The sequence below is a fragment of the Macaca mulatta genome, chromosome 1, assembly GCF_049350105.2.
Source record: "Macaca mulatta isolate MMU2019108-1 chromosome 1, T2T-MMU8v2.0, whole genome shotgun sequence".
Lineage (NCBI taxonomy): Eukaryota > Metazoa > Chordata > Mammalia > Primates > Cercopithecidae > Macaca > Macaca mulatta.
The window spans coordinates 131519810-131539265 of record NC_133406.1 but is presented as its reverse complement, the minus strand read 5'-3'; the positions used below and the strand labels follow the sequence as shown (position 1 = coordinate 131539265).

At 35.1% G+C, this 19456-nt stretch overlaps 1 protein-coding gene across 6 annotated transcripts in view; it reads left to right on the top strand.

Moving 5' to 3' along the window:
• Positions 1-19456, top strand: part of STXBP3 (syntaxin binding protein 3) — a 79259-nt gene that overhangs the window by 31206 nt on the left and 28597 nt on the right. For all 6 annotated transcript variants that reach the window (XR_013400383.1, XR_013400381.1, XR_013400384.1 and 3 more), the window contains exons 8-17: positions 46-136; positions 2978-3102; positions 6452-6547; positions 6679-6736; positions 11453-11518; positions 12702-12782; positions 14100-14238; positions 14483-14589; positions 16020-16112; positions 18098-18183. Coding sequence is in view for 3 of the 6 variants with exons in the window: in XM_077952251.1 (XP_077808377.1) it covers positions 46-136; positions 2978-3102; positions 6452-6547; positions 6679-6736; positions 11453-11518; positions 12702-12782; positions 14100-14238; positions 14483-14589; positions 16020-16112; positions 18098-18183 (942 nt within the window). In the remaining 3 variants the exon portion in view is untranslated. The remainder of the gene's footprint in view (positions 1-45; positions 137-2977; positions 3103-6451; positions 6548-6678; positions 6737-11452; positions 11519-12701; positions 12783-14099; positions 14239-14482; positions 14590-16019; positions 16113-18097; positions 18184-19456) is intronic.

Below are 19456 nucleotides of genomic sequence, written 5' to 3'. Positions count from 1 at the left end.
ATACTGAAAGAAAGATAATTGTTGGACCTTTTTTTCCATGTCTAGTAAACCTCTAGATAATGCCAGTAAACTTGCACAGCTTGTTGAAAAAAAGCTTGAAGACTACTACAAGATTGATGAAAAGAGCCTAATAAAGGTAATGTATGCAAGGCAAATAGTGACTATGCATAAAGTCTGTCTTATTTCTTTGTAAGCCAAAGACACTTGCTCATTCATTTTCTAGTATTGATTTGGGAGTCATTAACATAGATCTTCAATACTGATTTGAGAATCGTTAACATACACAGTTGGCAAACCTTAATAGATGGTATGGTTTAGAGGGGACTCTATTAACTAACAGATTTTGAAGTCAGCACTGTGCCCAAATCTAGTTCTGCCATTTAATTCATAGTTAATGTCTATTTGGGCAAATTATGTAACTTCTATGTAACAACATTTTCTTTTCTATAAAATGGGAATAATAAAAGAATACCTATTTTAAAAGTTATGATTAAGTGAGTTAATACATGCAAAGTCCTTACAGTAATGCTTGCCATTGAGTAAACATTTAATAAATGTGGGAATTCCTATTATCACCAGCTCTGTGACCTTGAGTTTGTTTTTCCATCTATGAAATAGATGAAGTAATATATACCTTGCTAGGCGGTGTGAGGATTAAGTTAGTATGTAAGTGTATTTGGCACCAATGGGAATTTAATAAATGGCAGCTGTTGTTATCCTATGGAGATAATATAATCAAAGACTAAGGTTGAAATCTGGGAAATACCAGCATTTACATGTGGGTGAGAGAATGAAGAGCTTGAGGAGACTGACAGAGGTGGTGCCAGAGGGCTAGGAAGCCATATTACAGTAGCTGGAGAATGAAGAAAAGGAACTGTTGCTAGTTTAGAAGAGGAGTTGTGCCAGGAAACCACCAATTAGAATACTGTGTAATAAGTGGAATGTAATAAGAAGAATACAGAGAGTATAATGGGAATATAGTCCCAGGCTTATCTTCTTCTAAACTGGAGTGTTGGAAGGCATCCCAAGAGGAAAGGCCCTTTAGCTTGAAGAATGAGCATAACATGATAAAGAGGGAGTTTATTGCATGGAAAACAGGATTCTTCAGGTAGAGGCAATAGAGAAAAAGGCAAAATCCACAATTAAACGATGTGGCTGGAATGGAAGATATAAACTTAGATGTTAGGTTAGTTACCTTAAAAGTTACCTGTTTTTGGTTTAGAGGCCTAGTGAAGGCTGTTATTCTGGTTGTAGTTTTGAAGGCAGAATGGCTTAGTACACATAGTCGATAGTGAATAAATGTTTGTTGAATGAAGAGATATACAATCAAATATGCTTTTAGTCCTTCATGTGTTCAGTGGAAAAAGAGCAAAATCCATAAAAATTAAACTTGTCCTTTCCATTCTTTCTGCCTGGAAAATTAATCATCCTTCAAATACTTGATACCTTTCCTTTATTCAGGGACACCTGATAAAGTGATAAAGTGTCACCTCATTTTTGAAGGCTTTCCTGACTCTTCAGGCCAAGTGATGCTTCCTCCCACATGCTGTCATAAGCCCTAAGCCTGCTATAGAACTTATATTGCACTTTTTCCTATTTATATTTCTGAAGCTTCATAGTTCACATTTTTGAGGGCTTGCTGTGCTGTGTTTCATGGTATGATTATATTTAACCTTTACAATAATCTTATAAGGCAAAGATTCCATAATTGTGTTTCATTTTACAAAGAGAATACTGCCATATAAACAAGATAAGCATTTTGTCCAAACTTGTACTGCAAGATTGTGATCAAAGCTAGACTCAAATTCAGACCTGGCTGATTTCCAAGGCTGTGCTCTGAACCACCATATCATACTGTCTCAAAATTTAATTAAATGAATGTGCTTAATTTTAAAATATTTTAAAAACATAGCCTATAAAATATACCTGTTATATGTAAATAAATAGAAAATGTTTGTATAATGAGTTATAGTTATTTGTTATTGCTTTGAATAATAATCCAAAGAATTTATTACTTTTTAAAATGAAGTATGAAAGATACTGACATTAACAATATGTTTCCAGCACTATTATTCAGTTTAGTGATGTTTGCGAATTAATGATAACAAGGCTTTCATTGTGATTTATCATCTTAGTTGGTATCAGTACAGTCTTTTAAAATAGCATAACGGTTAAGAGCACAGACGTTGGAGCAAACCTGCATTTGAATCTCCATTCTGCCTCATACTACCTGTGTGATTTGGGCAAGTTACTTCATTTCAGGCTGCAGTGCCCTCATGGTCAACTGGAGATGATAATGCCTGTCTCACAGGATTATTAAAAGAATTTGATGAAATAATCCATGTATTTTTGTTTAGTAAAATGTCTAATACATAGAGCTCAAGTAGTAGCTACCATTCATAATTTATGCTTTTCGGAACTCAATTCATAAGAAAATAGATTTAGTGCAAACAAAATGTTACTTTTTTAAAAGGAACTTTCAGGTTATTATACAGTTGTCCCTTGGGAAACACAGGAGGGTTGGTTCCAGGACCTCCTGTGTATACCAAAATCCACACATACTCAAGTCCTGCATCAGCCCAGCAAAACCTACATATCTGGAAAGTCAGCCCTTCGTACATGCAGCTTTCACATCCTGCCAATACTGTATTTTCCGTTATTTAGTTGAAAAAACTGAGTGTTGAGTGTACCCATGCAGTTCAAACCCATGTTATTAAATGTACCCTCTTACTCTAATTACAAAAGCTTTTAGTTATGTAGTCTTCATTTTTTCTCTCATGCTACTCGGATTTTTCTTTGTGTTATTATAACTTCACATTCTTAAGACAATTAACCATTTGTTTTGTTTTGTTGTATGTTTTTGGTGGGGAAAAGGGATAGAACTTAGGAAAAGCCTGCTTTGTATTCTAAGATATTAAAAATATGTTCACACTAAGAAATTGAAGCTGCTTAAGATGATTTTATCTTGTTATTCTAGGGTAAAACTCATTCACAGCTCTTAATAATTGATCGTGGCTTTGATCCTGTGTCCACTGTCCTGCATGAACTGACCTTTCAGGCAATGGCATATGATCTACTACCAATTGAGAATGATACATACAAGCAAGTATATCTTGAAGGGCATATGAAGGGCATATACAAACAGGATAGAATATGAGCATTTAATGATTTATATAGGCACCGGAAATCCAAAAGCCCCTGTAACCTTTTCTATTCAGAGACTTTATCCTTCTCTTATTCCTACAGTTATAGTCTTTCACAGATATGTTGACCTTGTAAATTAAAGCGTAATTTGATTGCTTTGGAGCATTTTTGGTGTGTTTGCTTCCTTAACTATGTGTACAGCAGAGCTACGTTTAAACACATGGAATTTGACCCTTTTACTTTTAAAAGTAAATATCAGGCTCACTATCATAATTTATTGAAGGAGAAACCATATTCAAAATTGTTAGGCTATAATTGTTCTGAATCATACATTCAAAAGTCTGTGTCTTATCAACATAATGTATTTTAGAAGATTGGAACACTAGAAAACTAAATAGGATGGCTGTTGAGAGCAACAGGCATAGTTTTACCATTTTGGTACCTTCTACTGAGTTAATCTTGTCATAAACATACTTACTTTAAAAGTAATGTCAAATAAAAACCTAAATGAAAAATGAAATAGTTTTTCTATCAAGGAATCATCTTACTGTATCTCTATCATTTATGGTGTGTGTGATGTTTTACATACATTATAAATGTTATTTGATATCATGATTTCTAAATCCAAACTGGTATTTGTCAGCTAAGATTCACTACTTGAGTACACTAATAAAAATGAAAATTAGTTTTCTGAAATTTTATGTTTAAACTAATTTGGTAGTTTTAAGATACAGACACTTGTGATAGTGATGATACTGTTTTTTTCTTAAATATTGTTATTGTATTTTCTATTGTATTTTTATTTGCATTCTGGTCGAATCTTGGTTTCTGAGTTTTTCTCTATATTATCTGTATTAATGTTAGATAACATAGCTATTTTTCTAATATAAAAGTTATTTTAAGCAGTTTATTCAGAGGGGATATTATTTACCTCTGTTACCCTTTAGGTCTCTAAACCTGCGTTGCTCAAAAGGTTTAGAAGAGAATTAATAAACCAATGGATAGTAAAGGATTTAGTTCCAGACTGTAGATATAAATTTTAGACATTTCTAACCTAATATTTAAAGTATGTATCTCTTTAGGTTTGCTGGCAAGCAAAGCAAGGTTTAATTTTTTTTAAGTAGAGACTTTTTAAAAAAGCCACTATACTCCCTTCTTTCTGATTCAAAAAAATTCAGAGATAAGAATTCGATGGGAGTAAAGCTCCCTGTGGTTTGGGCTCTATCACAATTTTTTTTTTTTTTTTTTTTGAGACAGAGTCTCACTCTGTCACCTAGGGTGGAGTGCAGTGGCATGATCTCGGTTCACTGCAGCCTGTGCCTCCCAGGTCAAGTGATTCTCCTGCCTCAGCCTCCCAGGTAGCTGGGATTACAGGCACCTGTCACCACACCTGGCTAATTTTTGTATTTTTAGTAGAGGCGGGGTTTTGCCATGTTGGCCAGGCTAGTCTTGGACTCCTGACCTCAGGTGATCCGCCTGCCTCGGCCTCCCAAAGTGCCGGGATTACAGGGGTGAGCAACCACACCCAGCCTTCATCACAATTTTTTATGGAAACAGAATACAAAGCAGGAAGCTCTAAGTGTCCAGATTCAAGTTTTCATGTTGGTGACTTCTTTAAATTTAGTTTTTTTTTCCGTTTTGTTTTGTTTTTTTGAGACAGAACCTTACTCTGTCGCCCAGGCTGGAGTGCAGTGGCACAATCGCCTCATTGCAGCCTTCATCTTCTGAGTTCAAATGATTCTCGGCCTCAGCCTCCCACGTAGCTGGGACTACAAGTGTGTACCACTGCGCCCGGCTAATTTTTGTATTTTTAGTAGAAATGGAATTTTGCCATGTTGGCCAGACTGGTCTCAACTCCTGGCCTCAAATGATCCACCTGCCTCAGCCTCCCAACTAAATTTACTTTTAAAATGGGATATTCATATCACCTGAGTATTGTCAGGCTTGCTACTCTTATCTTTGTTTACAAATCACTTATAAGTCAAAGGTATTGTATAAGAACAAAGTGGTATTTTAAATGACAAAAGTGCTTTCATCCTTAGTGCAGCCTTATATAATTGAGCACAGTGATTCTATCTTTGGACATCTGTAATCCACACAGGTGGATGGTTTTACAGAATTGATGTGTAATTTATGGGGGCTATAGAAACGATTATATTCATATAGCAAAGTCTACATTTAGTATTTGTAGTTCAGAGCTAGGAAAATTCAGTGCAGTCCTTCCTGATCTTGACTCAGGAAATCAGGTAGTTTCAAGAATGATTCCATCTTCTCTAGTTCCACAAATGGAAGGAAGGTATCTGCATAAAAAGATAAGGGGAAGCAGTCAGGAAGCCCATTTTGAATAGTTTCATGAATCCTTTAAATTGTTGCTCACTTCAGTAGAACTCATTAAAGCTATCACAATTTTTATGGCTTACATTAATTTTTTTTCTCGCATTTTCTTTCTCATTCTGTAAAGGAGATGTGGTTATAGGGTTGGGGAATAATAAAGAAACAGATGATAAATGTTTGTGAATTTTGTACCAATTCTGAAACACCTTCAATATTTAATAGGTTATATTGGGGAGGATATTCCTGTTTTGTTTGTTTTGTTTTGTTTGAGACAGAGTCTTGCACTGTCACCCAGGCTGGAGTGCAGTGGTGCGATCTCTGCTCACTGCAAACTCCACCTCCCAGGTTCAAGTGATTCTCCTGCCTCAGCCTCCAGAATAACTGGGATTACAGGCGCGTGCCACCACGCCCTGCTAGGTTTTTGTATTTTTTTTTTTTAGAGATGGGGTTTCACCCTGTTGGCAAGCTGGTTTTGAACTCCTGACCTCAAGTGATCCGCCCCCCTCAGCCTCTTAAAGTGCTAGAATTAACAGGCGTGAGAGACACCACACCTGGCCAGTATTCCTGTTCCTAATGGAGATTTGATAATTGTACTGTGGGTTATTAGCACATCAAAACAGTGTTTTAGTTAATTAGAACACAAAGCGTTAGTATATTCAGTCTTGTTCTTAAAGTTAATTGTAGCCCATTGAATTTTTCTTTATAAGGTATAATTTTGCTGAACTAAAACTCTATAATAATGACACCTAAACCTAACATTTGAAAATGTCTTGGTAGGCTCAGTGCTTATTTTTAATGTAAGCATAGCAATGTGCCTTAGTTTTGAGTAGGTGTTCATTACCCCCCTAAAATAGTGGATTTTACTTTTTAGTTTCTTGAGTTGTGTCTTGAAATTATTGTTTGTAAAAATGTTTCTTTTGATTTTGGAGGGAAAAAAAAATCAAAAAATTTTAGTGCTTCTCTCTACTTGTAGATATAAAACAGATGGAAAAGAAAAGGAGGCCATCCTTGAAGAAGAAGATGACCTCTGGGTTAGAATTCGACATCGACATATCGCAGTTGTGTTAGAGTATGTGAACCCATTTTAATTTTTATTCCATGTTTTTTAGACAGTATGTGATAGTACATTTTGTAACCTTAAAATAGTTCTGTAAAGAATTACATCTTAGAAATTTAAAGAATTCTCTCACAATTTGACAGGGAAATTCCCAAGCTTATGAAGGAAATTTCATCAACAAAGAAAGCAACAGAAGGAAAAGTAAGTCTTACTTAACTTTCCAAATAATAGCGAAGGTGAATTTTAAACTTTGTTTAAAATCTTTATTTTATTTCTTTAACTTTTTATTTTTGGAAAATTCTAACACAGAGGTAGAGAATGAACTCCTTCCTATATACCTATTGCCTACTTTCAGTAGTTAACAACATTTTGTCTGTCCTGCTGCATTAAAATGTTTTTATTTTATTTTTTGAGACAGAGTCTCACTCTGCCATGTAGGCTGGAGTGCAGTTGCACCATCTCAGCTCACTGCAATCTCCACCTCCCAGGCTCAAGTGATTCTTTTGCCTCAGCCACTCAAGTAACTGGGATAACAGGTGTGCACCACCATACCTGTCTAATTTTTGTATTTAGTAGTGACAGGGTTTCGCCATGTTGGCCAGGCTGGTCTCGAACTCCTGGCCTCAAGTGATCTGCCCACTTTGGTGCTGGGATTACAGGTGTGAGCCACCGTGCCTGGCCGTAAAGTTTATATTCAGGCCATTTAGTCAATTTTATCAATGCATTGTTGGGATTTTATATTGAGATATAATTTATAAGTAAAGCACAGAAATTTTAAATTTACAGTGGATAACTTTTACTTATATATACACTGGAAACCAGCACCCAAATCAAGATACAGAATATTTTCATCATTCTAGAATATTCCCTCTTGTCCTTTCCCAGTCAGTACCCATCCTGCCAGAGGTAAACTCTATTCTAATTTTCATCACCATAGATCCTGTTCTTGAACTTCACATAATGAGATTCACCTGTGTTACATATTTCAGTAATTCATTTTTTTCATTCGTGTATAGTAGTAATACTGTTATGTAAATATACAACAATTTGTTCATCTCCTTTTGATGGACATTTAGTTTATTTCCAGTTTGGGGTTATTATGAACAAAGCTGCTGTGGATTTTTTTGTACATGTCATTTGGTGGACGTACACACTCTTTCTCTTTGGTATATTAAGAGTAAAATTGTTGGGTTATAGGGTAGGATTGTGTTTAGCTTTAATAGGTGATGCCAAAAGTTTTGCAAAGAGTTTGAACTGATTTACATCCCCATCAGCAATAATTGAGTGTTCTAGTTGCTCCATATTGTCACTAACACTTGGTATATTCTTGTCTTTATTTTCAATTAAAATTTCATTGCATGAGGTGGTATCTTATTGTGGTTTTAATTTCAATTTCTGTAATGTTCTTGTGCATATTTGCCATTTGGATATTCTATTTTGTGAAGTGCCCATTTAAGGTTTTTGGCCCTTTTTTAATTGAGTTGTCTGTTTTTCTTACTGATTTGTAGAAGTTATTTTCTGGATATGAGTCCCATACATGTATTTATGTATGTATATATCTTTTGATGAGCAGAAGATTTCAATTTTAATGAAATCTAGTTTATCAGTTTATTTCTTTTATACTTTCTCTGTGTCCTTAGAAGTCTTGGCTTACCCTGAGGTCTTTAATATATTCTTCTGTTTTCTTCAGGAAGAGCATGTAGTTGAATTTTGTTTTTTTATTTAGCCCCAAAATCTTTTAATTAGAATGCTTGTTTAGTTCATATATATTTCATGTAATTATTGATGTGGTTAAATTTATATCTAGTATCTTATTTGTTTTCTCTTCATCTTTTATATTCTATTTTCCTTCTTTATCAAGTCTTTTTTTTTAAATAAATTCCATTTCATCTCCAATATAAACATTTGTGTTTTGCCTTTTAGTCCTTCCTTTAATTATTATACTGGAAATTTAAAAATTTATTCTTACCCTAGTTTAATAGTATAATTTTGTCATGTCCTGAATTTCAGGAATCTTATAGTAGTTTAACTTCATTTATCCCCTTTTTCTTTTATGCTGTTGTTTCCTGTATTTTACTTCAACATACGTTATAAACTCAAAATATTATTTTGTTTAGAAAAAAAAAACCGAAAATAAAAATAAGATGTTACTTTGTTATAAACACTCAGTAGACTTTTATTATTACCCACCTATTTATACACGCTGGTGCTGTTTATTTCTTACTGCTCTTCAGTTTTTCCAGCTGGGTTAGATTGAATTCTCCCAGCTTTCTTTTTGTGTGAGGACATCTTTGTTTTGCAGTTTTTTTCTGAGATACTTTGCTGGATTTAGAATTCATAGTTGGTATTTTTTTTCCTTTCAGCAATTTTAAGCTTTCAATACATCACCTTCTGGCTACTGTAATTTCTGCTGAAAAAGGCAGCTGTTAAGTATTGTTTTCCTGAAGATATACTGTGTTTATTAATATTTTTTCTGTGTCTTTGATTTTTAGCAATTTGACCATGATATGCCTTACTATAATGTGGTTTGCTTGCTATTTGTCCTCCATGGGGTTTGCTGAGCTTCTTGAGTCACTGGGTTGATAACTTTCATTAAGTTTGTAAAATTCTTGGTCATTATCTCCTCAGATCTTCATTTTGTCCCATTCTCTCTCTCCTCTCTTTCTGGGACCCCAGTCAACATGTTTTTTGGATCTCTTGACTGTATTCTATATCTCTTACATTCTGTTATCTTTTTTTTTTTTTTTTTTACCTCTCCACATTGCAATTGAATGTTCTCTATTAACCTGACTTTGAGTCACCTACTTCTGTCTTCTTTTGTATTCAGTCTGCTGTTAAACCCATTCATTGTATCCTTTTGAAAACTGAGGTATAAAGTAAAATTTTCCCTTTATAGAATACAGTTCTGAGTTTTGACAAATGCACACTCTCATATAACCACTACCACAATCAAGATATAGAATTAATGTCATCACCCCCCAAAATGTCCTCATGCCCCTTTGCAGATAACCCCTTAACTCAGTTACCATCCCCTGACAACTACTAAGCTATTTTCTGACCCTGTAGTTTTGCCGTTTCCAGATTGTCCAATGAATGGAATAATACACTATGGCTCTTTTCATTTAGCATAATGCATTTGAGATTCACTCATGTTGCATGCAAGAGGAGTTTCATTAGTTTTTATTGCTGAGTAGTATTCCATCATATGGGTGCACCACAATTTGCTTATCAATTTACCAGTTTCAGAACATCTTAGTTTTTCCAAGTTGTTGGCAATTATGAATCAAGCTACTATAAACATTCACCTTCTTCATATCAGACATTCATGTCTATGAACAGATGTTATGTGCTTGGGAGGATACTTAAGAGTGGGATTGCAGAATCAATAATAAATGTATGTTTAAGTTTGTAAGAAAATTTCAAACTATTTTTCCAAGGTGGCTGTACTATTTTCCAGTCCCACTAGCAATGTATGAAAGTCATTCATTGTACTTTTAACTTAAAGTCTTATATTTAACTCTAGGACATTCACTGGATTTTTAGAAAATAAATTCTAATTCTCTGTTAAAATACTCCATGTTTTGATCCATGTGGTCCATCTTTTCCTCTGTTTCCACTTTAACATAAATATGTTATTTTGAAGTCTCTTTCTGCCAACTCCATCTTAGGTCTACTTTTTGTGAGTTTCTTTGTTTTTACATTTTGAGGTGTTCTTTTCTTAGCTTTTTTATTGGTTCATAATAACTGTACATATTTATGAGGCATATAATATGTTTATACATGCATACAGTGTGTAATGATCAAATCAGTGTGTTTAGAATACCCATCACCTTGAACATTTATTATTTCTTTGTGTTGGGGACATTTCCAATCTTTTCCTCTAGCTATTTTGAAATACATAATATATTGTTAACTATAGTCACCATTGTGATATCAAACACTAGAACTTATTCTTTATCTTGGGTCTACTTTTATTGACTGTTTTATCACTTGAGTATCAGTCACTTTCCTGTTTCACCTATTAATGTTTTATTGTGCTAGACGTAGTGGATGATACATTGCAGAGGTTCTAGATGATGCTCTCTCTACAGAGAATGTTGAGTTTTGTTCTGGCAGGCAGTTAAGTTGCTGAGGAATAATTGTGATTCTGTTGTAACTTCATGTTAGACAATGTTATGGTAAGTTTATTTTGCTTTTGCACTGAGTCCTAAGGCATAGTCCCAGGACTGAATGTCTAGGATGTTCACTTAGGTCTCTTTACTTTGTCTTGATCAGGGGATGCTAGTATATTCTTAGCACTAGGACCCCTCTGAGATTTCTGTCCAACATTTAGCCACCCATAAGTTGTTCTTTACTATACCTTTGAGGGTTATGCCCTGTACATGTGCAGCTTAGGGGTTCAAGGACAATCTCTCTACCCATTTTTGGGTTATGTTCTGTCTAGCTCCTTTCTCTTTAGCACCCTGCTTTCCAGAATCTACCTCACAGCCCCAAGCTCTTATCTCCCTTTTTTTTGTTTGCACTCAGAGAGATAATTGCTCTCTATTTGAACTGTATTTCCTTTCAGTGGTGTTTGGAAAACATCTTTAGAGGAAAGGCAGGGTGAGTGTAGGGATCACCTTTGGTGCTTTCCTTCACTCAGCTGTCTCAGCTGTGAGCTGTTTTTATCTATTACTCGAAAGCTTTTGTTTTATTTATTTGTCCAATCTTATTTATTTATGGAGGGAGAGTAATGTTGATATCAGCTGTGTTATTGTGAGTGAAACTGGAAGCCTCCTAAATTCTTCTTTAAAAAAATTGTCAAATAATCAGTAAATTAACTAGATTTGATAATTTGTAAAACTCTAGGATTTCAAAGTTGTAATATGGAATAACTGAATCATAGGTTTGCCTTAAAAAATGTTTGATTTTTCCTAGACATCACTTAGTGCTCTTACCCAGCTGATGAAAAAGATGCCCCATTTCCGAAAACAGATTACTAAGGTAAGCAGTATTATATATGAGATACCTAATTAGTTTTAGTTTATATTCAGTTTATATTTAGTTTATATTCAGCTCTGTAGTTCGGTTTAGCAGTGGGTTTCATGGAATACTTGGTATTAGTTGTACTCTAAAACCTTACTATATAGGTCTGAGAAATATCCCATATATCTAAGCTTCTTCATAACTTCTCTACATATATAACCTAGATTTATCTGAATCCAGCTTAAACTTGTCTATATCTTTGTCTTGAATAGCCTAACAGAGTAATATTTATCAACCTTATAAGAAATTCAGCAGTAGATTGACTAGTGGATGTTATTCTACCTGTTTCTTTAAAGTAATAGTTACATATTAGTAGATTTAAGAGCATTTAAGCTGTTTAGTCAGGTAAACTATTTTTTTGCTCCTTACAAATACTATCAGAATAATCTTAACATTTTTGTCATGTTGCACCCTAGTCAACCAATGATTTTTGTGTGTGTTAAAATACTTGAAACATTTAGAAAGATAAAGAGAATATGAACTTGAAGAACTTCTGGGTATTTTTCTCACTTTCTCTCAAACTCAACACAAATTCAACAATTCAACACTTCCATCCCATTTATGCTGTCTGTTGATTGCCCCCTGTTGTATTAGTCTCTTCTGACATTGCTATAAGGAAATATCCAAGACTGGGTAATTTATAAAGGAAAGAAGTCTAACTGACTCACAGTTCCACATGGCTGAGAAGGCCTCAGGAAACTTACAATCATGGCGGAAAGCAAAGGGGAAGCCAGGCATCTTCTTCACAAAGCCACAGGAGGGAGAAGTACATGCAGGGCACATGCCAGATGCTTATAAAACCATCTGATCTCATGAGAACTCACTATTATGAGAACAGCATGGAGGAAATCACTCCCATCATCCCATGATCCAAACACTTCCCATCAGGTCCTTCCCACGACACATGGGGATTATGGGAACTACAATTCAAGATGAGATTTGGGTGGGGAAACAGCCAAACCATATCACCTGTAGATCACATTCTCATTTGCTTCCTGTCTTGAGCTGTTCCCTTGCTTACATGTTACCTTCTTTCACCTCAGCCCATACTTTCTTTCAGGCCTGTCTCAAAAGTTTAATATTACCAGTTGCACAAAAGTCATTAAAATCCTTTAAATGATTGATTTCTTCTGTTTTTCAGCAAGTTGTCCATCTTAACTTAGCAGAAGATTGCATGAATAAGTTCAAGCTTAATATAGAAAAGCTCTGCAAAACCGAACAGGTATGTGCAGAGTCAGAAATGCCTCTGTTCATAATAAATTTCCAGGATAAACTTTGTAAGTTAAAACCTAACTTTTTGCTTGATACAGTGGTTGGTTTTTATAGAATCACAGACTCTCTCTTATCAGGGGAACCACCTAGGCAGTATTTAGTATGTCATTCCCCACTAATATTAACAAGTAGCTGTAGAGTATCTTAGTAAACAGTCCCTCATATTATATATTTTTTATTTAATGGAATGATTTAAATTTTGGGAGCATGATTTCAGGGTAGCATTGTTGGCAGGACTTTCTCAGTACAGCATTTAGTGTAGCAGCCTGCAGAGCTCATTTTACAAGGGGCCTTTTCTATCATGCCTCAACTGTTTAGAACATTGCCCCTATTAGAATACAGGCTGCATGTAATTTTAAATATTCTAATAGCCATATTAACAAAGGTAAAAATTTAAAAATGCAATTAATTTTACTAATAAGTTGGGTGCAGTGGTGTGTGCTTATAGTCCCAGCTCTTCAGGAGGCTGAGGTGGGAGGATTGCTTGAACCCAGGAGTTTGAGGGCAGCCTGGGCAAGACCCTGTCTCTTAAAAAACAAACTTTGACAACCTGATGTATTCAAAATATTATTTCAACATATAATCAGTATAAAAAGTTATTAATTAGATAATTTTGCGTTATATTACTTCAAGTCTTCCGGTGTTTTGTACCTACAGCACATCTTAATTCAGACTGATCCCATTTCAAGTGCTCAGTAGTCATATGTGGCTAGTGTCCACTGTACTGGATAGCATAGGTTTAGATTAATGATTTTTGTGTTCTCTGATTTATTTTTTGACCTTTTGTATTTTGTACAAACAATAGTTTACAAGGTGATGTTCATATTTTCTTGTGTAATGTCATCAGTGTTCCATTAAAATTTGACAAGATTTAATAATAGATTTTGTTTATTTGTTTTTTGTTTTTTGTTTTTTTGAGACAGAGTTTCGCTCTTGTTGCCCAGGCTAGAGTGCAATGGCCCTATCTCGGCTCGCTGCAACCTCCGCCTCCCAGGTTCAAATGATTCTCCTGCCTCAGCCTCTCGAGTAGCTGGGATTACAGGCACCTGACACCACGCCCGGCTAATTTTTTGTATTTTTAGTACAGATAGGGTTTCACCATGTTGGCCAGGCTGGTCTCCAACTCCTGACCTCAGGTGATCCGCCTTGGCCTCCCAAAGTGCTGGGATTACAGGCATGAGCCACCGCACCTGGCCAGTAATAGATGTTTTTAACTAAAAAATGAATTTCGATTATAGATCACTGACAGTATTTTATTTTCATTAAGGACCTGGCACTTGGAACTGATGCAGAAGGACAGAAGGTGAAGGATTCCATGCGAGTACTCCTTCCAGTTCTCCTCAACAAAAATCATGATAATTGTGATAAAATAAGAGCAATTCTACTTTATATCTTCAGTATTAATGGTAATGGATATAATCACTTTTTAATGAGTGTTTTACTATTGATCATAAAAGAATCTTTGAAAACTGAAAGAGTTGCTGAACTTGGTTAAGATAAAAGGGAAAATATGAAATTGAGAGAAGGCTGAAGGAGATATAACTTAACTGTTTTTATTTTAAAAGCTTCATTCATGGGTACTACCTAAAGCCTTGAAATTACTTTGGTAGCAATTATGTGATTGTGCACTCATATTTTTACCTATTTAAGGAACTACGGAAGAAAATTTGGACAGGTTGATCCAGAATGTAAAGATAGAAAATGAGAGTGACATGATTCGTAACTGGAGTTACCTTGGTGTTCCCATTGTTCCCCAAGTAAGAAGTCTTACGTGTGTGTATACTTTATATATGTATGTATGTATGTATAGTTGTTTGTATTAACTGTGTTTTTTTTTATGTGGGTGTTCATGTGGACAGTCTTCTTAAGTTCACTCTATAGATTTTGAATAAATAAGCAATTAAAGATTTTGTTCTCTTTTCCATATGTAATTTGGGCAAATGCAGTTTTCTAGTGAATTTGTATTTTATAGCTTCTGTCATAATTCACTACTTATACTTTTGTCTTTATGATTCATTTATAGCAATTGTCATATTTTAGTTAAACATGTAACCTTTAACTATAATATGACAGAAAATAAGTATATATTTTCTTGATGGAAAAAAATTAGGCTTGCTGGGTATGGTGGCTCACACCTGTAATCCGAACACTTTGGGAGATGCTGAGGCAGGAGGATTACTTGAGCCCAGGAGTTTGAGACCAGCCTGGGCATCATAGTGAGACCTTGCCTCTACAAAAAACAAAAAAATAGCCAGGTGTGTTGGTGTGTACCTGTAGTCCCAGCTACTCAGGAGGCTGAGGATCTCGCAAGCCCAGGAGGTCAAGGCTGCAGTGAGCCAAAATCATACCACTGTACTCCAGCCCAAAGCGAGACTCTGTCTCTTTAAAAAAAAAAAAAAAAAAAAAAAAAAAAAGGATTCAAAGTCAAATTTGGAAGGACTCTATTTAGAATCTCACTGTTTCCCATGAATTTTTTTTTTTTTTTTTTTTTTTTGAGAGAGAGGCTCTCTCTGTGACACAGGCTGAAGTGCAGTGGCGTGACCTCGGCTCACTGCAACCTCTGCCTCCCAGGTTCAAGCAATTTTCCTGCCTCAGCTTCCCACCTGGGATTATAGGCACCTGCCATCCGCGCCCAGCTAATTTTTGTATTTTTAGTAGAGACAGGGTTTCACCCTGTTGACCAGGTTGGTCTCGAACTGTATCAGGTGATCTGCCCGCCTCGGCCTCCCAAAGTGCTGGGATTACAGGTGTGAGCCACTGCATCTGGCCCCATCAACTATTTTTTTTTTTTCTTTTCTGAGACAAGTCTCGCTCTGTTGCCCAGGCTGGAGTGCAGTGGCTCGATCTCGGCTTACTGCAAGTTCTGCCTTACAGGTTCATGCCATTCTCCTGCCTCAGCCTCCCAAGTAGCTGGGACTACAGCCATCAAGTTTTATAATACTTTTATTTTAATAGACATATGTTCTGATATGATTATAAATAAATTTTAGCATTAAAGCACAAAATACTGTTTAGTGGAGTTATGTGACCACACTCAGATTTTTTAAAGTAGACATCTCCACTCTTAGTTTTAAGTCAAATACAATATAGTATTTACCGGTAAATTAAATATCTTTGTTAGGAAACATAAGAGTATTATATTTGAATAGAATTACTGGTTTTTAATTTTTTCCTCTTATTGTATTAGTCTCAACAAGGAAAACCATTAAGAAAGGATCGGTCTGCAGAAGAAACTTTTCAGCTCTCTCGATGGACACCTTTTATCAAAGATATTATGGAGGTAAAAATCATTAAATTCTTTTTTTCTACCTGAGTGCCCTCTTTAGAGTATTCTTTACTTTTTGTAGTTTGTGTCGGTCTGAGTATATGTATTGGGCAGGAAGTTTCTGCAGTGGTTGGAGGCTTTACAAAAAAGCCTGTATCTGGGGTCAAGGGAGGAGAGGAAACCTGAAGATTCTTTTTTTTTTTTTGAGACGGAGTCTCACTCTGTCACTCAGCCTGGAGTGCAGTGGCACAGTCTTGGCTCACTGCAACCTCCGCCTCCTAGGTTCAAGCAATTCTCTTGCCTCAGCCTCCCAAGTAGCTGGGACTACAGGCACACGCCACCATACCTGACTAATTTTTGGATTTTTAGTGGAGACAGGGTTTCACTATGTTGGCCAGGCTGATCTTGTACTCCTGACCTCATGATCTGCCCACCTTGGGCTCCCAAAGTGCTGGGATTACAGGTGAGTCACTGCGCCCAGCTGAAGATTCTTTTCTTAAAGACCTCAGACAAACTCACACCACTGACTGCTTCAAAATAAATAAAAATAAACACATATATGCTTTATGAAAAATACTGCTTTGTTTTAAATAACTGTATGTGGCGTAAATATAATTTACTTGAATGAAAGTTCAACAAAATAACATTTGTATGTGGACCACTATTAGAAAGTGTTAGATGCCAATATTCTTGGAAATATATTTGGATTAAAATGTAAACTTTATTATAGTTTGCTGTTAGATGAATCATGCCTTTAATACTGTTTATGCTTAGAGAACATTATTCAATTACAGGAAATTACAAAATGAGCTAATTTTAAAATTACTTTATGAGCTTAATAAAATTATGACACTTATTCTTCGGTCATGATCATATAGTTTTTATTCCCCTTTTCCTTTGACTTAAACCAGTTTATACTTTCTTTTGGGAGCCAATTTGGTACAGTGCATAACTATGATTTCTCTGTTTTGCTTGGCTAATTTTATGTCATCACACATGCTTAAACATATATGAAAAATCTAAAGAATTTAGACTTTGTTTTCTGTAACATAAGGTTTTTTTTTTTCTTTCTCACAAGGATGATGTAGAACTAAGTAGTTTCTTACGGCTAGTTTCTTTTTGTTTGTTTGTTTGTTTTGTTTTGTTTTTTTAACATATTCCTGATCAGTTTACCATGGCTAGTATTTGTAAAATAAGAAATGACTTTCTTGAACCCCTTAACAAGGATTTGCATGTTAAATTCAGAAAATACACATTTGGATCCATGACAATCTTAGGCCTTTAGAATTTCTCCTGAAACTTGATTTCCTCCCTTCTTGCAGTCTTACTGAAATGTTCTTGGACTACTGAGTACTTTGTGCCCAATCCATGTGCCCACTTGTTAATACTACTTGTACTACCATGCTGTAAAGCAGTGGTCTCCATACTTTTCAGTTCATGCATACCTAACCATAAAGAAATGTGAGCATGAACCTATTGATTTATAAGTTAAGCATTACTGTAATAAAATATAATCTATGTCTACAGTATATTTATATACATATATATAATCGTAAAATCTAACACTGATAAAAGGGAAAATTTTAATAAAATGAAAAGGAAAACTTCCCATATCCCATTGGATTGTCTTGAGTACCCCTAGGCCATAGCAGTAGTAGCTATGAAGGGCAAAGCTTTAGAAGTGTGTCAGGACTGGAATAATGATTAGAAACCCCTGGCACCATAGAACTAAAAGCTCTGATAAGGTGCCTGAAATCCTTGTAACAGCATGGGGACCCTCCAAATGAAGAAAGGGAGTCATGCAGCAAATATTGCTTTAATCGGTAAATGATTTCACTAATTTTGAAGCAAATAAGATTTGCGAGTTTCAAAGAAAAGGCTAATCTTATACTAAATATGTCTAAGGTTCCTCAATTGCAAATGCAAGTTTTGACCTTTATGCCAAACAAAGTCCTGCAATTTACAATTTTATTGATGGAATTAACTCTTTCCTTCCCTAGGATGCTATTGATAATAGATTAGATTCAAAAGAATGGCCGTATTGTTCCCAGTGTCCAGCAGTATGGAATGGTTCAGGAGCTGTAAGGTAAAATCTATAAGTGAAAATCAATGAAATTTTCATTCTACAGACTAATAACTTAAAATGGTACACAGATAACTCATGTTTGGCAACTTTCTTTCAAGTATACAATCCTGTATTTTTTTTTAATTGTTTTAAATGAATCCAGATAAGCAATATGAAAATGTACTTTATGTACTTTATTATAAAAAATATTTTCATGAAACAGTAAGTATTTCCTTCCCCACCTCCTCTTCCTTCACATAGCAGAGACCTTAATCCTTTTTGATAACTATTTTTGTGTTGAGGTACTTTAAACATTTAGAAAGATAGAGAATGTTACAATGCATACCCTTATGCCCAGTGCCCAGTTTATTAACTAAATCATTATAAGTATAATTCAAGCTTCCTGTATATCACACTCTGGTTTTATTATTCTCCCTTTATTTTCTGTCCTGAATTTGGTGTTTATTGCCTGTATGTCTTTATACTTTTTCTACATATGTTTGTATCCTAAACAGTGTCTTGAGTTATATCTTGCAGGATTTTCTCTTGATCTTTGGCTTTCAGCCGTTTAACTGTGTTGTGTCTAGGTGTAGTTCTCTGTGTTTATTCTACCTGAGGATTGTTGAGATTCTTAAATATGCAAGTTAATAATTTTCATCAAATTTGGGAAGTTTTCAGGCATTATTTTTTTCAAATTTTTTTCTTCCCCTTTGTCTCTCCTCTCCTTCCTCTCCTTCTGAAACTCCTGTTACACACAAGTTGGAGGGTTTAACATTGTCCTGTGAGTTACTGAGGCTCTCTTTTCTTTCATCTTTTTAAAATTTGTTATTGTACTTTTCACATGTAGAATTTCCATTTGATTTTTTTTATTTCCATTTCTGACTGTTGAGATTCCCTGTTAACTTGTTAGCATATTTTTCTTTTTAATTCTTTGATCATATTTGTAACTGCTTGGAAGTCCCTGAGTCTACTCAGGATTAATTCCTATTGAATGTCTTTTTTTTCCCCGAAGTATGAGTCACACATTCCTGTTTCTTTGTATACTAATTTTTGGTTGAAAATTGGACCTTTTCGATAATGTATTATAGCAACTCCAAATTGTTTTAGTAATTTGTGTGGACTTAAACTATGGAATCTTTCTCTCTTGCTCTCTTGTAGCCACTGATGTCCTTGTTGAGTTTTTAAAATTTTAATTTTTTGTCTTAGCTTCTAGTGGTTGCCCCTATGTCTGTGTAGTTTAGAGGTCAATCAGTTATCTGTTCAGACACTTCAAGCCTGTTTGGCTTCCATCCTC